Here is a 19,452-nt window from a genome sequence, read left to right as displayed (position 1 = left end):
TCCATTTCCACTGTCTTTCCTACTACTTCATTTTAGATCGCCCCCCCCATCAGTTCTATAATTTAATTGTGGTTTTCGCGCCTAGCAATTTCAATTGAATGCACTGTAAATATTGTCGGTCTGCTCAAATAACCCACCTTTGCTCTGCCTCAACTGCATGTGTTTAGTTGCATGATGGCTCCCAACTAAAATATTCAGCCACATCGGTTGCCTTCCAAGGAAGACACCTATGGAGCGTAGTGTTTGGGAATCTAGGCTATGTGCTGTTAATATGGCCTGTATGGTGTTTGTATTACATAACCATGCCTTGGGGAAGTGCCTGTGTAAGCTGTGCAACTGCCTTTTAGCTTACTGAACGACAAATAGGATTATGCTGAACATATTCGTGACATATTTCTGGTTGGCTAATCTGTTGAAAATGTAGTACAGCATGTAAAACAATGTGAGTCATGGCAAGGAAGACTGTTTATGGTCTTATCATTCAAATATGTTAACATTTTAGGTGAAAACAATAATCAAGGTTGTATTGGTTTAATTCAAGTTAATGCGCAAAGCCTTTATCTAAGCATGAATGGGAATCGGTAGACCGAGAACATGTGCATGTCCCAGTGGTTTGGGGCTTCCTGGGCAAACACAAGGCCGAAAACCATCTGGAGCTGGTTGAGACTCTGCTGAAGGTCTACGGCACAATGGGCTGTTGGGTGTCCCTCAAAGTCAAGAAGAACATGGGAGTATACTTGGAGGAGCAACGCAAGCGCTTTCACCAGGATATTCTGGACTTTGAATGCCGCTACCAATGACAGAATAACAAGAACATGATGGGAAACTACATTTAGGGGCTGATTCATGAGTGATTTACATTATAGTCATAAATCTCAAAAAACAACTCACATCTAAATCTTTTGTAGTCATGTTTGTATTACTTTAATTATGTTAATTTGGATTCATATGTGGTTTTTTCATTGGAAATGGGTACACATCCAAATATCACTGTCCCGGTCACAAATGCAAAGTTTGTGGGGAATAATTGCCATTTTCTTTACTTTTTAGGCATACGCAATCACAAAATATCACTTACTGCCCAGGAACAAAAATTGTGTTACGTAGAGGAACGGGCTGTGACCCCGTTTTGCTTTTACAACTATCTGGTAACAATTTTTTATTTCAAATTGTGTTGTCCAACCAATCAAGTAATTTTCCTAACATATACAGCTCCGGAAAACATTAAGAGGCCACTGCACATTTTTCTTTCCTTTCCAAAAAAGTCGAAAAGGAAGGTTTTGAGTGAGGAACAGAAAGGTTAAAATTGAGAACACTGCAAACTGAATGGTCCTCACTCAAAACTTTCCTTTTCAACTTTTTTGGAAAGGAAAGAAAAAGGTGCAATGGTCTCTTAATTTTGTCCGGTGCTGTATTCAATCTCTGCATGTGATGTCACAGAGGTGATGGAATGGGGTTCCAGTTCCACCTGAAAATGAATCCTTGGTTACAGTGTTGATATGAGTCAGGGGGGGTTCATTTCCCACTCTACATAATGGTATAGAGATATTGCCACATGGTGCTGTGCTAACTTAACAAATGCAATATTATCCAAGCTGAACTTTGTGTTCTTGCAGATTGTTCTTTGAATGTGCAGTTCGGCTTTGATCTGTGGAATTTGTGCCTCCCCTACTGGACATAGGAAATAACTGCTTTAATTTACAAGCTTATAAAAATGGAACATTTGAAGGATCCAGTCTTATTTGAACAATCCCTTCAAAGCTTTTCAAAGCTTCTAATTAGTGGAAATCATTTTTGAATAGTTATTCCCTTCATGTAGCCTATGTAATTCACACCAGTGGCTGAAGTTTCACATATGGTCACTCGAGGGTGCTGTTTACCTATCTTGGATAATTTTCTGAAGACTCGCATAACAGAGAATTACAACTTGCTGTTTGTTGGCTGCTCATTTATGTATGTATGTGTTTTAAATTACTTGTTTCACCAATAAAATTAACTGTCATTACAATTGTTAAAATTATTAGCTCTGGTGTTTTTGTGCATATACTGTTTTTCCGAAGTTATTTGTTTATTATAAGTTAAGTTATTTGTTCACATCTGAAAGTCACCCTGAAACTCCTCAAATGATTGTGATAGTTTCATCAACCCAGCATAGGTTGTCATGTAAATTATTGAAAGACACATTTTTGTCAAATCTTCCTAACATCATTAATCCATTTTAGTCTCTAAAATTAACTTGAACCCTTCTTCAACAATCATCATTAACCCTTTCTCTGCAATCATCATTACGCCTGTCTCTACAATCATTAATGTGTGGCACCACTGTTTATTTGTGGCATCATTAACTTTCAGGGTTTTATTTATTCTATTTCTTGGCACTTTGTCCGGTTTGATTGGGGTAAACCAGGTTGAAACCTTAAAAAAATAAAATAATACATACACAGGAGAATGAGAAGAGACAGATTTTAATACAATTTCTGGACGGGCCAAACATTGATACGACAGTGATTAGATTATTTGGAAACTCACATGTTAGGGCAAGGTGTCCCTGTTTCTGCTTTCTGTCTCTGACTGCTAGAATAATGTCATTCTCCACCCTGTGAACACCATTTGTTTGATGCATTATTTTTAACTCACATTGGAGATTAGATACCAAATATCTGTACCCGGTATATGAACAGGCTGGCCTTCCTCAGACATTGGTACAATTTTGTTTATAAAGCCAAAGACAGACAGCTCCTGTTTAACATGCACAGCAAAATGGATAGTGTTTTTATCCTAGTGTAAATGTTTTATTTTATTTTGAGCATTTGCTATGAACGGACAGAAAACCCGCTCTACTTGCTTCTTTAAGCTGTTGTTCAAATTCTTGGAGTTTTATTTGGGTGTTGCTCGTGTTTCTCAGGGGAAATCACCGAACTATTCTACATACAGCAGGAGTTACACCGACTCGTCATACTCATGCCCGAACAACTCCAGCGTTTGGCACAAACAGAAACCTTTGGCCTCAAAATAAGACCCTATTAAAATAATTTAAAAGATAACCTTTCCATACTTACTAATTTGCTTGCAAAACTTAAAAGGGAGTGAACTGAACAATGAGGTCTGTTGCTAATGAGGTCATTAATGGTCGTGAACAGTTCACTGTGCCTGGCAAGGCAGTGTGAGGAATATATACAGTAAATATGGATTTAAACCAGTGTTAAAACCACTGTGCCTGTGGCTAGCATGGTCTATCGGTCGGGGTCACTGCCCTCCAGACAACACGTGCTGCTGCAGCATGGGTCCAAATCTGACCCAGAGTCGTGCATTAAAAACGACACTTGGTTAAGTTGAATTCAAGACGACGGTCAATGTTTTGGCTGCATAACATTTCCATACACAGTGCACATAACACTACCTGCCCTGGGAATTAATGTAGGTAAAATACAAGAAAAAAATTCCTAAATTATGTTTTTTTTTTTGTAAGTTTCAACAGCATGTGATCGACACAAGACATTTTTTACTGACAGTTAACTGAAGGTTCATGAACCATCTGTGTCATCAGAAGTGTACTTATGACAGGGGAGGAACATGCCAGCAGTTGTCAGAACGTTAATTTACTCTGCTTATTCCTGTCACTCATATAATACACGGGGAACACTTTCCCACACAAACATCCAGACAAACATAGAAATAATGGGGAACCATCTAATAAGTTAGGTTTCAAATCACCCTGTCACACGGTGCTGCCGTTTTGACTGGGCGGGTGAGGGCCTGATCAAATCAGCAGGAGCCAAATGTCTTCATGTCCCAGAAAATAACTATTAAAACTCAATCAAATCAAATATTGCTAATAGTGGGCAGTTTTATGAAATAAATAGGTTTACAGCAGTTTTGATGAAATATGGATGCAGTCTGGCCATGATTATCGTAGGACCGGAGCTTGTGCAGTAACCTACAGTAACCTACTGTTACTGCCAGTTACATTTCATCTACATAATCCGTTAATTATGTCTTCGTTGTCTTTTCCCCCAACCTTGGCCACCTGATGTTGTTATAAGGGTTACAGTTACTGGTTGGCTTTTGGTAGGGTTTCGTGAAAGTCGGATTTAAAATGTTTAGCAGTGGGACGGTCTCTGGAATGGGTAGCAGAACGTTGATCTGTCTGCGTGTGGCAGCACATGTTCAAATCTGCCTATGTAACTCAACCATGTTTTTTTAGTCAACCTGAACAGTATTAGAAACAATAGACACACCCTTATTTTACAGGTGTAGCCCATTATATATATATTTACTTACAAGGCTCCTAAACGTGGCTCACCGTGCATGGGTTTTTGTCAGGTAGCGTGCACAAGAACAAAGACGTGTCACATTCATAGAGGATTAATGACACAACATTAGAAGTGGCCAGCAGACAGCCTTGTCATGACCAAGTAACTGAAAGGTGGCTGTTTGAATCCCTGAAAAGGCAGAGTTAAGCCTACTTGCAGAAGGTTATTTAAATGACAGAGATATGACCATGAGGGACATGGCTGTCTGTCAAGACTGTAGATTACAGAAAGGCTAAACATGCATTTGATCTGATTGTGATTAGATATAAGATTAAATCACAAGAGAATCTAATAAGAGTAAATTGCATGATCGATGTCCCGAGTTCAGGTGATTCCAATGATTTTGATCAATGGAAATTTCACCTCCAGTCAGGCCTGATAAATCGAAAGCTCCGAGATTAAGGGTGACGGATACAAGGTAAACCAATATAAAACCTATTGTAGCGAGGGGACTGCTGCGCGTTGGCGTTCTGCTTCCAAAAGATCGATTGCAATGTAGACATTCTGGTGAATGGAAATCCATTTTTGGTTCCTATTGTGTCCAGTGAAACTGTACTGCTGATTTGAAAAGGGCTTTGTAAAGTAAACGCGGTGGATGTATTGAGTCACGAAAAGAGAGGGGCTTAGCTAGTCTAGAATGGAGTAGGTTGCTGTGGTGCTATCAGCATCCCCTTTTGAAGTAATCATTGACTTGATTAAATAAACCCGTGATTTGTAATGCATTCACGATAACGCGTATAAGGGTGAGATAATGTGCATTTGAAAAACATTGTAACGTTCTCCCTCGGCCTGGGGCTGCATTCCACATACCCGCTGGGACATGCATCAAATGCTTATCTGAAAGGCCACCTTCTCAAAAGCCTGGCTAGCAACACAACACACTACTGAACGACCAGAGATGTTAGCTTTCAAAAGTTATCTCCAATTGTGAATATCTTGTCCAATTATTTTTTTTTCCACAAGGAGTGTTTGTTCAACTAAGTCTTTGTGATAATGGTGACGATGAAAAGCAGAGGGCTTTTGAACAGTGCCAGCTTTTTTGTTGGCTCATAGTGGTAAATAAATGTAGCTATTGTATGTCTTTGAAATATCATCTTGCAAATTGAGGACCATCTTCAAACACTTAGTGGAATAGCATTTCTGGGGAATATGATGAATAGATTTTTTTGTGTTATGGATGAACAATTGTTTTTGGCTGGTAAAGTACATTATGTCTCACACATGCTTGCACAAAAACACACACCCCCACGCACGCGCCACCACAGCAATCCCACATCCTTCCTTCTACCCACACATTTACAGATGGAGTAGTTCTTGTATTCTTGTGGGGACTGGAAACCCCGAAATCCACATTATTTCCTATCCTTAACATAACCCTTAACCCCTAAACTTATCCTCAGTAACCTAACCCTTACGCCCAACCTTAACCTAGCTCTAAAGCCAAACAATGATCCGTACCTGTAATACCAAAATCTATTCGCATGATAGCCCCTTTGGTGAAGTCTACTGTGATCTGTGCTAACTCTCTTATGTCACTTTCAATTATCTAAATTCTAGTAAGTTATACAGATGTAGAAAGTTAGTACACCCCCTGGAATGTTGACGTGTTTTGACTTATGGATAAGTAATCTTCACTTCAATGCTATTGACAGATTGAGGTCACCTAATTTAACAAATGACACTGAATGACTATACTTTGCCATCATTTATTGATCAAAAATTTTGAATCAATTTTTATAATGTGGGAAGAATAAGGACAACCCTAGCTTCTAGGACGGGTGTTGCACCCTTGAATTAACTACATGTATCTGTTTTGTGTAACTGTTTTTATATTAAGTGTGAGGAATTGTCCTGTTGCAAGATTCACGTTCAGTTCAGCTTTTTGACAAATGGCCTCACATTCTTCTCAAGAATTCTCAATGATGGCAGGTTGGCCTGGCCCTGAGGCAGCAAAGCAGCCCCAAACCATAATGCCACCACCAGCATTATTTACAGAAATGACAATTTTCCACTGGGTGTACTTACTTTTCACATGACTACATACAGCTTCACTCTTATGGAGGGTTCTGGAATGGCCAAGTCAAAGCCCACATCTCGATCCTATTAAAATGCTACACTAACATCTCCCAGTTGCTTTTATTGGATTATTGTATAGGGACCGGACAGCAGTTTTGTGTAAATCCAAACTAAACCCAGTTCCTATTTGACTGGTACTGTCTTCCTTCATTTGTAAACATATAGTCAAATGTCTTCAAGTTTTGTGAATTACACAAGATACTGTATGTTGATGGGCAGTAAATAGATCCCAGAAAAAAATAACACAGCCATTATATACTGGACATTTTAAATGTTTATTTTGCATTGGAATCTTTTTACATATGAACATGAACAGCAAGCAAGCTATACATATTTACTGTTCCATGTACTTGAACTTTTGTTACAATTAATTTCAATACTGCAAGAACATTGTCTATTATCAAGTGCAAAAAGCCACTGGAACACCCTGGGAATTTTGAATAAACAAGAAACATGGGGAAAAAACACACCACAAACAACCATCAAAAAACGATTCTCAACATCGTTAGATGAACTTCATACAAATACCCACAACACATTAACACATACTGAGGGGACACAGAAATGTATACAAGGACCTGCTCCCGCAAACTGAAAAAAAAAAATACATTTCACGCAATCACTGTCGTAGGGACACAAGAAAAAGTGAACGTAAAAAGTTCCAAAAAACTTCAAACACTGGTGTGATTTTGAAAAGACAGCACTGCTGATTCAGAAGCAGTTCTTACATGGTTTAAATTCCAACAGACTCATAGGTGAAGAGAGGTATCCTCTTGCTTGTGCCCATTTTGTATAGGAGATTAGCACTGTTTCATAGAATATATGGGATAAATCAATTTGTAATAAATTACTTTGTTTATATACATTTGCCCAGGGAAGAATGTTGGAAGTGACTTTCTGGAATGGAAGGCCTGGATTCAGGAAATGAAAGCATTAAAATGAACCCATCATGCATACCATATGACACATTCATTTCTTTATCCCCCCCACAAGATGAACGGTTGAGTTTGACAGGGATGTCAAAAGTGTGTCATCAAATCTTGAAAACAAATCATGAAATGTCATATTTAATGTGAACAATCCAAAAACCTGTAAGATCAAGTTTGTGTTGTTTGTTTATTTAGACATTGCATACTGAGGTTCTTGTGTTGGCCCACCATTCATTATGCACAGCTGATTGAAACACAACATTCTCTTAAAAATACAGGGTGGGTATCATTTCATTAAATACATATAATGGTCCTACCCAGAAGCGTCGCTAGGATCACAATAGATTCGGGGCTTAGCCCCCACTCCCGCCCCGCCCGGGATAGAAAGTACAGGGTTTTGAATGTACACACAGAAAATGTTGATGTACACGCTAGCAGCCTACACGTCTACATCGTCATAATGCACAATCAGAATTATAGATGAATAGATCAGGGGCTATTTTATTATTATTATTATTTTTGATCAATTTGAGACCCGGGGCTATAGCCCCGAACGCCCAGGCCTAACGACGCCACTGGTCTGATCCCTACAGGCCACTGCAACTTAGCTTGTGCACTATTACCATTTAAACAGAATATAAATGCTATCTTCGGGGTAGAATTACTACCCCGAAGATAGCCTCTGGTAAACCCTATTTGTTTATATTTCTATGATTTCAACAGGCTTCCTGTAGATTCAGAGTATATTTTCAAACTGATATTCACATTGAAATCAACATTCTCTGATCCCTATAACCGTCCCGGCGATACCATCTGAAAACTCTTTTAATTATATTCCCATTAGAGTACATTTCTCAGCCCAAACTGCATTCAATAGCATGTTTTTGTCTTAACTGAATGGCAAATCAGTTCAAACCTGGTCAGTCAACATTCAGGCCCAAAAAGAGTACTTGACTTAAAATGGGTTTATTGTACAATACATGTATTCCTTATCTCTTTGAATAGCTACATAGGTTGTCATCAAGACATAGTACCAACTTTTGTATGATGAATTACAGTCAACGGCATTTGAAGTTAATGACTAGACTGCTTTCATCATTTTGTACATAACGTGAAATTATTTAGTATGTGAGGAAATCAACAGTAAAGTCAATAAAGTGGGACAAGGTAACAACATCACACCGTCATGGGTTAGCTGATTAGTGCATATACTAACAAGATTATTCTCTATAAAGCTTGGAATTGATGTCCAGAGATACCTGTACAGAAGACCTAGTGCATTCTTCTCCCAGGTTCCACTGGGTAGTACGTGTGTATCTGTCAGCAGAGATCTCTAAGTTCTGGTCTGTCACCTGGTCTGTGTCCTGGTCTGTCACCTGGTCTGTGTCCTGGTCTGTCACCTGGTCTGTGTCCTGGTCTGTCTCCTGGTCTGTGTCCTAGTCTGTCTCCTGGTCTGTGTCCTGGTCTGTCTCCTGGTCTGTGTCCTAGTCTGTCTCCTGGTCTGTGTCCTGGTATTTCTCCTGGTCTGCCTTCTGGTCGGTGTCCTAGTCTGTCACCTGGTCTGTGTCCTGGTCTGCCTCCTGGTCTGCCTTCTGGTCGGTGTCCTGGTCTGTCTTTTGGTCTGTGACCTGGTCTGTCTTTGGGTCTGTGACCTAGTCTGTAGCCTGGTCTTTGTCCTGGCCTTTGTCCTCCAGGCTGCTCATAGAGGACCTTCATAGCACACATTCAGTTGGGAGCAGGAGCTCCTGTCCATTTCATTTACTTTGAGTGTGAGACTTGATAGTGTTTGGTGGCCAAGGCATAATATCTCAGTCATCCACCCCTTTGCAGTGTCTTCATCCGACAGACAGACTTAACACATTCTGTAGGTGCATCGGCATAGTCATGACAACAGTCGATAAGACACCTGTTAGTAACAGGGGTCAACAAGGTTTACTGTCCAGACCCTCTACTCCTTCACCCACTGCCTACTCTCCAAAATCTGTCCCACTCTAACATCATCCCTCTATCCTGCCGCGGGTCCCCAGGTCACCCAACTCTAACGTCGCCCCTCTATCCTGGGTCCCTACATCAGGGCTATGGAGGACGAGGGTTTGGAAGACTCATTGTTGACTTCGGGGGGTAAGGAGAGGCTGCAATGGGCTGTGCTCTTCAGGCCTCTCTGTGTGAAGCGACAGCGCAGGAAGGAGCGGAGGTGGCGGAACACCGACTTACGGAAGATGATGAAAACCCAGGGGTCCACAATGGGGTTCAGTGCCTGGAAACGGAAGGCCAGAAGGTTATCCTGGTCATCGCCTACTGGCACGATGGCATTGGCAAAACCGGCAATCTGAGCAGGAGAGAAAGGCAGAGTGTAAGAGGCAATGCTAGGATCAGAATAAATCTGTGGTTTCCCGTCTGTAATGTGCTGAGTGTAATATACGGCAAGACAGTAAGAGGAGCGAGGACTGAATAATTGTACTTCTTCACTTGTGGATACAGACAGAGACAGGCAGACAGACAGAGAGGGACAGGCAGACAGACAGACAGAGACAGGCAGACAGAGAGAGACAGACAGACAGAGACAGACAGACAGGCAGACAGAGAGAGATAGGCAGACAGACATAGACAGGCAGACAGAGAGAGACAGACAGAGACAGGCAGACAGACAGAGACAGACAGGCAGGCAGGCAGGCAGACAGAGAGAGACAGGCAGACAGACAGAGACAGACAGGCAGACAGACAGACAGGTAAGAAGGTATACAGTACACTGGCCATAGAGAGCAGCTGGCACAAAAGTAATCTCAGCCAGCTCATTTCTCTCCTCCCGTCTGTAATATCTTATTTCCTGTGATATTCAACAAACAGTCCTATAATTGGACACATGGCCAGATTGAGTGTTATTGTGTCACGGTGGTAATGTTTCCTTGTTGCTAAGGCCTGGGAGTGAACACCAACCACCCAGAGATGGTTGTGCCAAAGCCCTGTATGTTCTCCAGCCCGGGCCAAACGAGCACTTGCCGACACACTGTTATGAAATCACAGACAAAGGAGAATACTGGTACATGGTGGACACTGTGCAGACAATAGATTTTGTTGCCATATTGCAATGCCCACAGACACCATAATCAATCATCTTAGGATTCTGAAAGAAGTGCTCTTGCTTTCACAATGCATGTGAATCCTCCCAATTGCATGGTGGACGTTGTGGAGAAGAGGCGCTGTGACTTAGAATGGGCTGTAACAGGGCCTACAGCACACACAGGCCTTCATCGGGAGGATGGATGCTGGCTAATGGCCATGGCATGACAGCTGCTGTAATTCAGGACCTTCATATAGGAGTGGAGGATCGATTACAAACACAGGAGCGATGCGGAGCCTTCTTCGCATTTCACCTGCGGCACCAAGACATGCTGCACCGTCACCTGTTCAGGGAAAGGGTGGGCCAGGCGGTGTGTTGCTGGAGGCAGCGAGCTTAGGAACAGTAACATAAATCTGCCATTACTCTGGCCTCTGGCTGAGTTAGTGGTGTTAAATACTAGCCTGAGTCTGAACAGAGAAAGGAAGGGTTAGGCCCAAACACAGGCGCCTTAGATAGTAGAGAACTTATAAGGGGGATTAACCCGTTCTTATGCCACAAACCTTCCCAAATCCCTCTTATACGAATGCTCATAATTACGGAAAGTCTAAGAAGAATTGAATAATGCTTAGTCTTTCCCTAATTATAGAATTTTAGCTGTTGTGCTAATTGTTAGGTCCAAATCAAGCATAAAGTCTTGGGAATTTGTCGTACTGTGCCAACTTTACCATCATTCTAAAGGCACTTGTGGCTAGATAGCCAACCTTTACATATGGCAAGACAACTCACGGAGGGTCGAAACACTTCTGCTTTCTGCTTTTCATCTTGTTCTTCTAACCAGGGGCTAATAAAGACAGGCATCAGATATGACTACTCACATACACAGAATGATTGTAAAATTAAATCTAAAATGGTGTTTGCTAAGACCATGTCAGGACGGCATTTGTTGTTATCCTGTCAGAGGTCACCAAAACATCTAATGGCAATCACCCCCGAACCCCCCACCCGCTGTATAAACAGCTATGAATTTCCTTTGTCTCCTTGCCAACCCGCCTCATATGGCCTGCTCAGCAGATCTGGTGTCCTTTAAGAGGGGCACAAATCATGGCCATGGCCACCAACATTGGGTCTGGAACGTAGGACAGATGAGGAGTCAGACGCTCATTAAACACACTACATATGGATGACTGTGTGGTTTATAAGGACCTGTGACAGGAGATGGTTTATAAGGACCTGTGACAGGAGATGGTTTATAAGGACCTGTGACAGGAAGTGGTTCATAAGAACCTGTGACAGGAGGTGGTTTATGAGGATCTGTGACAGGTCTGGGGATGACAACTCAGCATTGACACAGGCTTGAACTGTAGATGAAACACTGAGCATGAGCGCAGAACAGTGCCCCGGACCCAGTCTGTGTGAGGCCAGACCAGGAAGTCAGACAAACAGGGGCCAGTCCAGGAAGTCATACAAACAGGGTCCAGTCATACAAACAGGGGACAGTCCAGGAAGTCATACAAACAGGGTCCAAACAGAGTCCAGTCCAGGAATTCATACAAAAGGGACCAGGAAGTCATACAAACAGGGGCCAGTCCAGGGATTCAGACAAACAGGGGCCAGTCCAGAAAGTCATACAAACAGGGGCCAGTCCAGGAAGTCATACAAACAGGGGCCAGTCAAGGAAGTCATACAAACAGGGGCCAGTCCAGAAAGTCATACAAACAGGGGATAGTCCAGGAAGTCATACAAACAGGGGCCAGTCCAGGAAGTCATACAAACAGGGGCCAGTGCAGGAAGTCATACAAACAGGGGCCAGTCCAGGAAGTCATACAAACAGGGGCCAGTCCAGAAAGTCATACAAACAGGGGCCAGTCCAGGAAGTCATACAAACAGGGGCCAGTCCAGGAATTCATACCAACAGGGTCCAGTCATACAAATGGGCCAGTCCAGGAAGTCATTCAAACAGGGGCCAGTCATACAAACAGGGGCCAGTCCAGGGATTCAGACAAACAGGGGCCAGTCCAGGAAGTCATACAAACAGGGGCCAGTCCAGGGATTCAGACAAACAGGGGCCAGTCCAGGAAGTCATACAAACAGGGGCCAGTTCAGGAAGTCATACAAACAAAGTCCAGTCCAGCTATTCATACAAACAGGGGCCAGTCTAGGAAGTCATATAAACAGGGTCCAGTCATACAAACAGGGGCCAGTCCAGGGATTCAGACAAACCGGGGCCAGTCTAAGAAGTCATATAAACAGGGTCCGGTCATACAAACAGGGGCCAGTCCAGGGATTCAGACAAACAGGGGCCAGTCCAGAAAGTCATACAAACAGGGGCCAGTCCAGGAAGTCATACAAACAGGGGCCAGTCCAGGAATTCATACCAACAGGGTCCAGTCATACAAATGGGCCAGTCCAGGAAGTCATTCAAACAGGGGCCAGTCATACAAACAGGGGCCAGTCCAGGGATTCAGACAAACAGGGGCCAGTCCAGGAAGTCATACAAACAGGGGCCAGTCCAGGAAGTCATACAAACAGGGGCCAGTCCAGGGATTCAGACAAACAGGGGCCAGTCCAGGAAGTCATACAAACAGGGGCCAGTTCAGGAAGTCATACAAACAAAGTCCAGTCCAGGAATTCATACAAACAGGGGCCAGTCTAGGAAGTCATATAAACAGGGTCCAGTCATACAAACAGGGGCCAGTCCAGGGATTCAGACAAACAGGGGCCAGTCCAGAAAGTCATACAAACAGGGGCCAGTCCAGGAAGTCATACAAACAGGGGCCAGTCCAGGAAGTCATACAAACAGGGGCCAGTCCAGAAAGTCATACAAACAGGGGCCAGTCCAGGAAGTCATACAAACAGGGGCCAGTCCAGAAAGTCATACAAACAGGGGCCAGTTCAGGAAGTCATACAAACAGGGGCCAGTTCAGGAAGTCATACAAACAAAGTCCAGTCCAGGAATTCATACAAACAGGGGCCAGTCTAGGAAGTCATATAAACAGGGTCCAGTCAAACAAACAGGGGCCAGTCCAGGAAGTCAGACAAACAGCAACTGTTGTGCATTTCTGCAGTAACCAGATTTAAATATGTTAAAACTTACAAGATAAAAGTTCAAAATGTCTGTAATGCTACCTGTGGGTAGTGTTTTTAGGTCAGTGTGTTATGAGTGACAATGTCTTTCTGAGTCATGTATGAAGTGTTTTGGTGGTTTTAGTGAGTTTTGGAGGTGAGATTAACTGTTTGGCCAAGATGCATGTTAGAAATGCAGACCGTCTGAAGAGTTCTGTTATTGTGGTTTCAGTATTGACAAATGCTTATTAGCAATCGAGAAAAACTAAGTGATACCAGTGATACCGTATCATTGTTATTACGACTGCATGCGATCCACATTTCTGTGAGAGTGGCTGTGAACAAGGTATAGTATGATGTTGGAAAACCACTTCCCGTTTAACATGTGTCTGTGTGACTAGTCTTGAAAGTGACGTGTTAGTTTGCATACAAACAAACCTGCTTGTGATAAGACAGACCGTGGGTGTGATAGAGTCCACTCTGATATTTAATAGCCACACACTGGGTGTTCCCCTATGAACTCTGACCTGAATATCTACTCTAAAGCACCTTCTTAACAAAGAGCAGCACCTCTGACTTTCCTGTGTGTGGGATGTGATTTATATAATTCTATTGCTGCCATCATTGTCATGCAGAACAGGAAATGCAAATTTTCAGTGTATTTATGGTGGAGCTCCTTACAGGTCCTTGAGGTAAACTTGCATATATGAAACAACTGAAAAAATAGAAGCAAGATGGCTATTCTAAATGTGGAAAGAGGCAAGTTGAATGTACAAGGTGCATGTGCAACTGATATGCAGGGACAGCAGCGCTGAGGTTCCTGAGAAAATTTACCTGTAACCACTGAAAACGTCCATTATCAGGCTTTGCAAGGCAGTGTCAGAGTAGTACAAGGGGAGTAGTGCAACAAGGTTCCTGAGAGGTGTGTGGGGTTGGGGCATGATTAGTGATGGGTTACAGAGTTCTCTGGGTCACAGAGTTCAGCAGGGTTTCAGTGGATGGGAAGAAACTGTTCCTGAGGAGGGCAAACAGTTTGTGGCATGGATGTGAAGGTTCTCTGATGATCCTGCGTGCCCTGCGCCGGCATCCCTTGTGCTGGAGATCTACGATGGCAGGAAGCTGGGCACCAGTGATGTGCTGGCCGGTTTTCACCGATGCCGGGTCTTCCGGTCGGCTACGGAGCAACCACAACTGTGGCGCAGTTTGTCAGAATGCACTCAATTGTGCAGAGGTAAAAGTTCACAAGGATCTTGGAGGACAGGCAGTCTTTCTTCAGCCTCCCCAAAAAGTACAGGTGCTGCTGCGCCTTTTTGACCAGGGCTGAGGTGTTGAGGGTCCAGGAGAGGTCCTGGACACTGATAAGAAGCTAACCTGGAGTGGCAGCAGTACTGTTCTATACATACTGTGCTATAGTTTAGGCTCAGTGCTTCACAGAGCTGTATGTGTTGGACGGACAGGCATTGTTGTGGACATTTTTGAACTGATGTATTCTTGGTCGTCCTATACATGTATGAATGAGTTACTAGTTAAAGATGCCGAGAGGGGTCTGCTGTTTGCCTGGGGAGGCATCCTTGACCAGCATCCTTGACCGGCATCCCAGTTAGATGGTTACTCGTAAATCAGTAAATCTGTATAACCCTTAAGTGTCTCGATTGATTGTCCAGACATTGTGTCTCCTCAGGAGTTGAGAAGGATAAGGTGGGGGGACAGCACACCCTTTGGGTAAATGATACACAAGACAGATGGGCAACAACTTACCACACCCCTTTTTGTATGTGATATATACTGTTGAATGAGCTATATTGAGTTAGAGACTCCTCGGACAATTATGTTTGTAAGCGGTTGATGCGTCTCTCTCATTTGCAAATGATTAATAAACTGTTAATTTGTGCCAAGAGTATTTTGTCTCTGTACTTCCTTCTTAAAGAGTTCTGATCGATATATAATTACCATCACAGCATCCAGAACTCAGACGCAGCAAAGCTTACAGTAACTCAAATTAACAGTAAATGTGAAAAGCACATTCAACGAACACAGTATGTTCATGTGGATTCTGTCTTGTCAGGTAAACATTTTACATCCTCATGTTTGGTCAAATTATTTTCTGTAAGAAACATTGCATTCAGCCGTATCCAAAGAGGCCAATTTCCAAAAAGGGAATTCAGAAATGTGTGATGTTCTTATTTAGAGGGTAAAGCTTTAATGTCTGCTCAAATTTGTTTTCAACCAAACCTATCATTACTAAAATCCACATAACATTAGCATTTCCTGTTGCAGCAAGATTGTTTTTGTGCTGTATGAAACTGCACATACAGCTTTGTCTTTATCTCAGTTGGCAGTCACAACTGTTGGTATTATTTCCATTCTTCTCACCATCTTATAGTTATGTTCATTTGAGTGGGTTATATGTCACATCCTTCCTTCTCACCTCAGCCTCACAGACAAGTGTTATTTTTGAGAGTGCAAAAAAATGAATACACGGGGGGAAAAAGGCCTTACAATAGATATCACAAGAAAATCATCCCCCGACAGTAGTGATCGCAAAAGTACCATTGGTGGAAACATGGCCCATCCTCCTCCCCACACAAATTCCCTCAACTCTTCCCAATGGTCTAAACTCAAACAACTGTACCTGCAACTCTAGGGACATGGTGACACTGATCATGTGAGGGAGAGCACACAAAACAGGATTAAGAACCATTGATTTGTCCTTCTCTGATCTGGAATAACTTGAACAGTGATGGAACTGGTGGCCCTTAGCTAGCCCAAGAGGGATCCGAATGCATGATAAGGATCACACGACTAGCCCCTGGGATCAATGCAGGAGTTGACCTGGGGTCACCCGAGGAACCTGCATTCTTCAGTGGCCATTCATCTGTGGTGGTCCCTGGGGCCTTTCAGTCCCCAGGGACTGTGTGTCTGTTCAAGTAGGAAGCCTGCTTGTCTGAGAGTTTTATCTATTTAAAACTAAATGGACTTGGTGTGTGTGTGTGTGTGTGTGTGTGAAATGTGGCTGGACTTTGGATGATCAATATCCTAAGGACCGTATTCCCTATAGTGGCACGAATAGGAAGTAAATCCTTTGGCTGTTTTACTCTCATTCACTGTGGTCTATTGTTAAATGTATGTAGGCTACATTCTGTCTCTGGACCTCGGTCACTTTTCCTATTAAATGTAAGGGCATTCTTCCCAAAAATGTTATGGGTGCATTTGATCTCTTCACATAATTTGAACTAGTCTGTGGAATCCTTTTGTCTTCTGTCAGGAAAATCCTTTTGTGTGTGTGTATGTGTGTCTTGGTGTGTGTAGACAATCTGAAGGTGAAAGCGAGTTCAGTGTAGACATTAGACATGTTATGCGATTGACAGGCTTTAGTGTATTGACTGGTAACAATGATGGCGTTATTACATTGACTGGACCTGCTCAGTTTCCATCACGCAAGGAACTTAAGCTTATCTAGGTATTCAACTACATGCTACATAGATGATATGTTTAAGTGTGTGTGTAGTGGGGGTACATCACTGTTAATGTATCCTTCCTGGAAAGTATATTATGCTGTGAGCACAGTTAGGGTATAATATTGACCAGGAGCAGACGCCAGAACCGATATCCCTTCAGTGCCTGTGGTCCGTTCATTGGCTTTGTAAGCCTGGCAACCATATAGATACTGGGTCTTGCAGCCAAGAGCTGACACGGGGTCGATATCTCTGCACTCAGAACACATCTTCAGGGAGATGGAGCGAGGAAGAGGAAGAGCCTTCAGATTATCAAAGATAGTAATGAGTCATCCCACTTAGAAAACAATAATCTTGCCCCATTTTCACCCAGAGCATCACTGCCAGCAATGTGGATGTGGAATTTGTGGATAATTATGTAATTTATCCAGCCCTTTCCGGAAAATATGATATGTTCTCTAATTTTGCGGTCTCTGCCACCATAACGTTTTTGAAAACATCTACATGAGTCTGTTTTTCTGGCCCTGGCAACCTGACATGCACATGTGCTTTGGCTGACAGTGAGTTAGGGGCATGATGGTGTTGACATTTTACCACACTCTGACTAATCCCTTCCCTAATCGTTTCCCTTCATTCACTTTCTCCACTCTCTGTCTCTCTCTGTCATCTCCTCCCAACTGCCTGGTATGTCCATCCCAGTTCTCCTTTGTTATGATCTCATTCTCCTTTGTTTTTCAATGTTGCCATTATAATGGCATTACAATCCCTTGCTCCTCTCCTCCTCACACCTCGGCCTGTTTACACTCTTCCGTTCAGAAGGGCTTCTGTTCGGATCAAGTCATCCTTTATTTCCACTAAGCAGAACGAGACTGCTTTATATAATCTCTGTTTGACCCGTGACAGACGGAAACAGAAGATGCATCTGCAGCAATCGTAGCCGGCACAGAACCTGCTAATGGAAACCACGAAAAACAGGAAGTGGATCGGTGGAACTGCTAATACACAGCTCGGACACCCGACAAATACCACAAAAGACACGTCAGTATAGGTCTCTTCACAAATTGTCCCCAAGTGCAGAATGGATGGTGGGAGACGCACAGTGCATACCATGGAATCTCAGCATTCCCAAGTGAAACGGGATAAAATCCAATCGAAACAACACCTAAAAGCTTGACGAAGACTACGAACAGACACACAGACACTATTTGGTATCATGATTGGTATTTGGATTGTTATATTGGTGTTTTTATGTTTATTATGTATTTAATGTATTTAGATTTCCTGCAATATCTGGAGATTAAAAAAATGCTTTATTAAGCAATGAAGTGAGTACTTACACTGATCAGCCATAACATTATGACCACTGACAGGTGAAGTGAATGACACTGATAATCTATCTAAATATATACACCGAACAGCCATAGCATTATGACCACTGACAGGTGAAGCAAATAACACTGATAATCTATATAAATATATACACCGAATAGTCATAACATTATGACCACTGAAAGGTGAAGTGAATGACACTGATAATCTATATAAATATATACACCGATCAGCCATAACATTATGACCACTGACAGGTGAAGTGAATGACACAGCGAGTGAACATTCTGTCCTCAAAGTTGATGTGTTAGAAGCAGGAAAACTGAACAAGCTTAAGGAACTTTGACAAGGACCAAATTGTGATGGCTAGACGACTGGGTCAGAGCATCTCCAAAACTGCTGCCCTTGTGGGGTGTTCCCGGTCTGCAGTGGTTATAATCTATCAAAAGTGGTCCATGGCTCTTTGCTGCACGTGGGGAGCGAAGGCTGGCCCCTGTGGTCCGATCCAACAGACGAGCTGCTGTAGCTCAAATTGCTGAAAACGTTAATGCTGGTACTAATAGAAAGGTGTCAGAACACTCAGTGCATTGCAGTTTGTTGCATATGGGGCTGTGTAGCTGCAGACCAATCAGGGTGCCCATGTTGACCCCTGTCCACTGCCGAAAGCGCTTACAGTGGGCACGTGAGCATCAGAACTGGACCACAGAGCAATGGAAGAAGGTGGCCTGGTCTGATTAATCACGTTTTCTTTTACATCACGTGGATGGCTGGGTGTGTGTGTTGCTTACCTGGAGAACACATGGCACCAGGATGCACTATGGGAAGGAGGCAAGCCGGTGGAGGCAGTGTGATGCTTTGGGCAATGTTCTGCTGGGAAACCTTGGGTCCTGCCATTCATGTGGATGTTACTTTGACACGTTCCACCTACCTGAGCATTGTTGCAGACCATGTGCACCCTTTCATGGCAATGGTATTCCCTGATAGCACTGGCCTCTTTCAGCAGGATAATGTGCCCTGACACAAAGCAAAAACAGTTGAGGAATGGTTGCAGGAACACAACGAGTTCAAGATGTTGACTTGGCCTCTTAATTCCCCAGATTGAATCCAATCGAGCATCGGTGGAATGTGCTGGACAAACAAATCACCACGCAACTTACAGGACTTAAAGTTTCTTCTACCAACGTCTTGGTGCCAGATACCACAGCACACCTTGAGTGGTCTAGTGG

The 19,452-nt window shown here is 43.0% G+C and overlaps 1 protein-coding gene across 2 annotated transcripts in view; it reads right to left on the bottom strand.

Annotated features, from left to right (window-relative positions):
* Nucleotides 1–8,776: 8,776 nt before the first annotated feature.
* Nucleotides 8,777–19,452, bottom strand: part of ptgir (prostaglandin I2 receptor) — a 30,891-nt gene continuing 20,215 nt past the window's right edge. For both annotated transcript variants that reach the window (XM_013133494.4, XM_020044919.3), the window contains exon 3: nucleotides 8,777–9,647. In XM_013133494.4, coding sequence (XP_012988948.2) covers nucleotides 9,384–9,647 — 264 coding nt within the window. In that variant the 3' untranslated portion in view covers nucleotides 8,777–9,383. The remainder of the gene's footprint in view (nucleotides 9,648–19,452) is intronic.

Source organism: Esox lucius, chromosome 1, assembly GCF_011004845.1.
Source record: "Esox lucius isolate fEsoLuc1 chromosome 1, fEsoLuc1.pri, whole genome shotgun sequence".
Lineage (NCBI taxonomy): Eukaryota > Metazoa > Chordata > Actinopteri > Esociformes > Esocidae > Esox > Esox lucius.
Note: the sequence above shows the minus strand (reverse complement) of the source record. Positions and strands in the feature narration are given on the sequence as shown.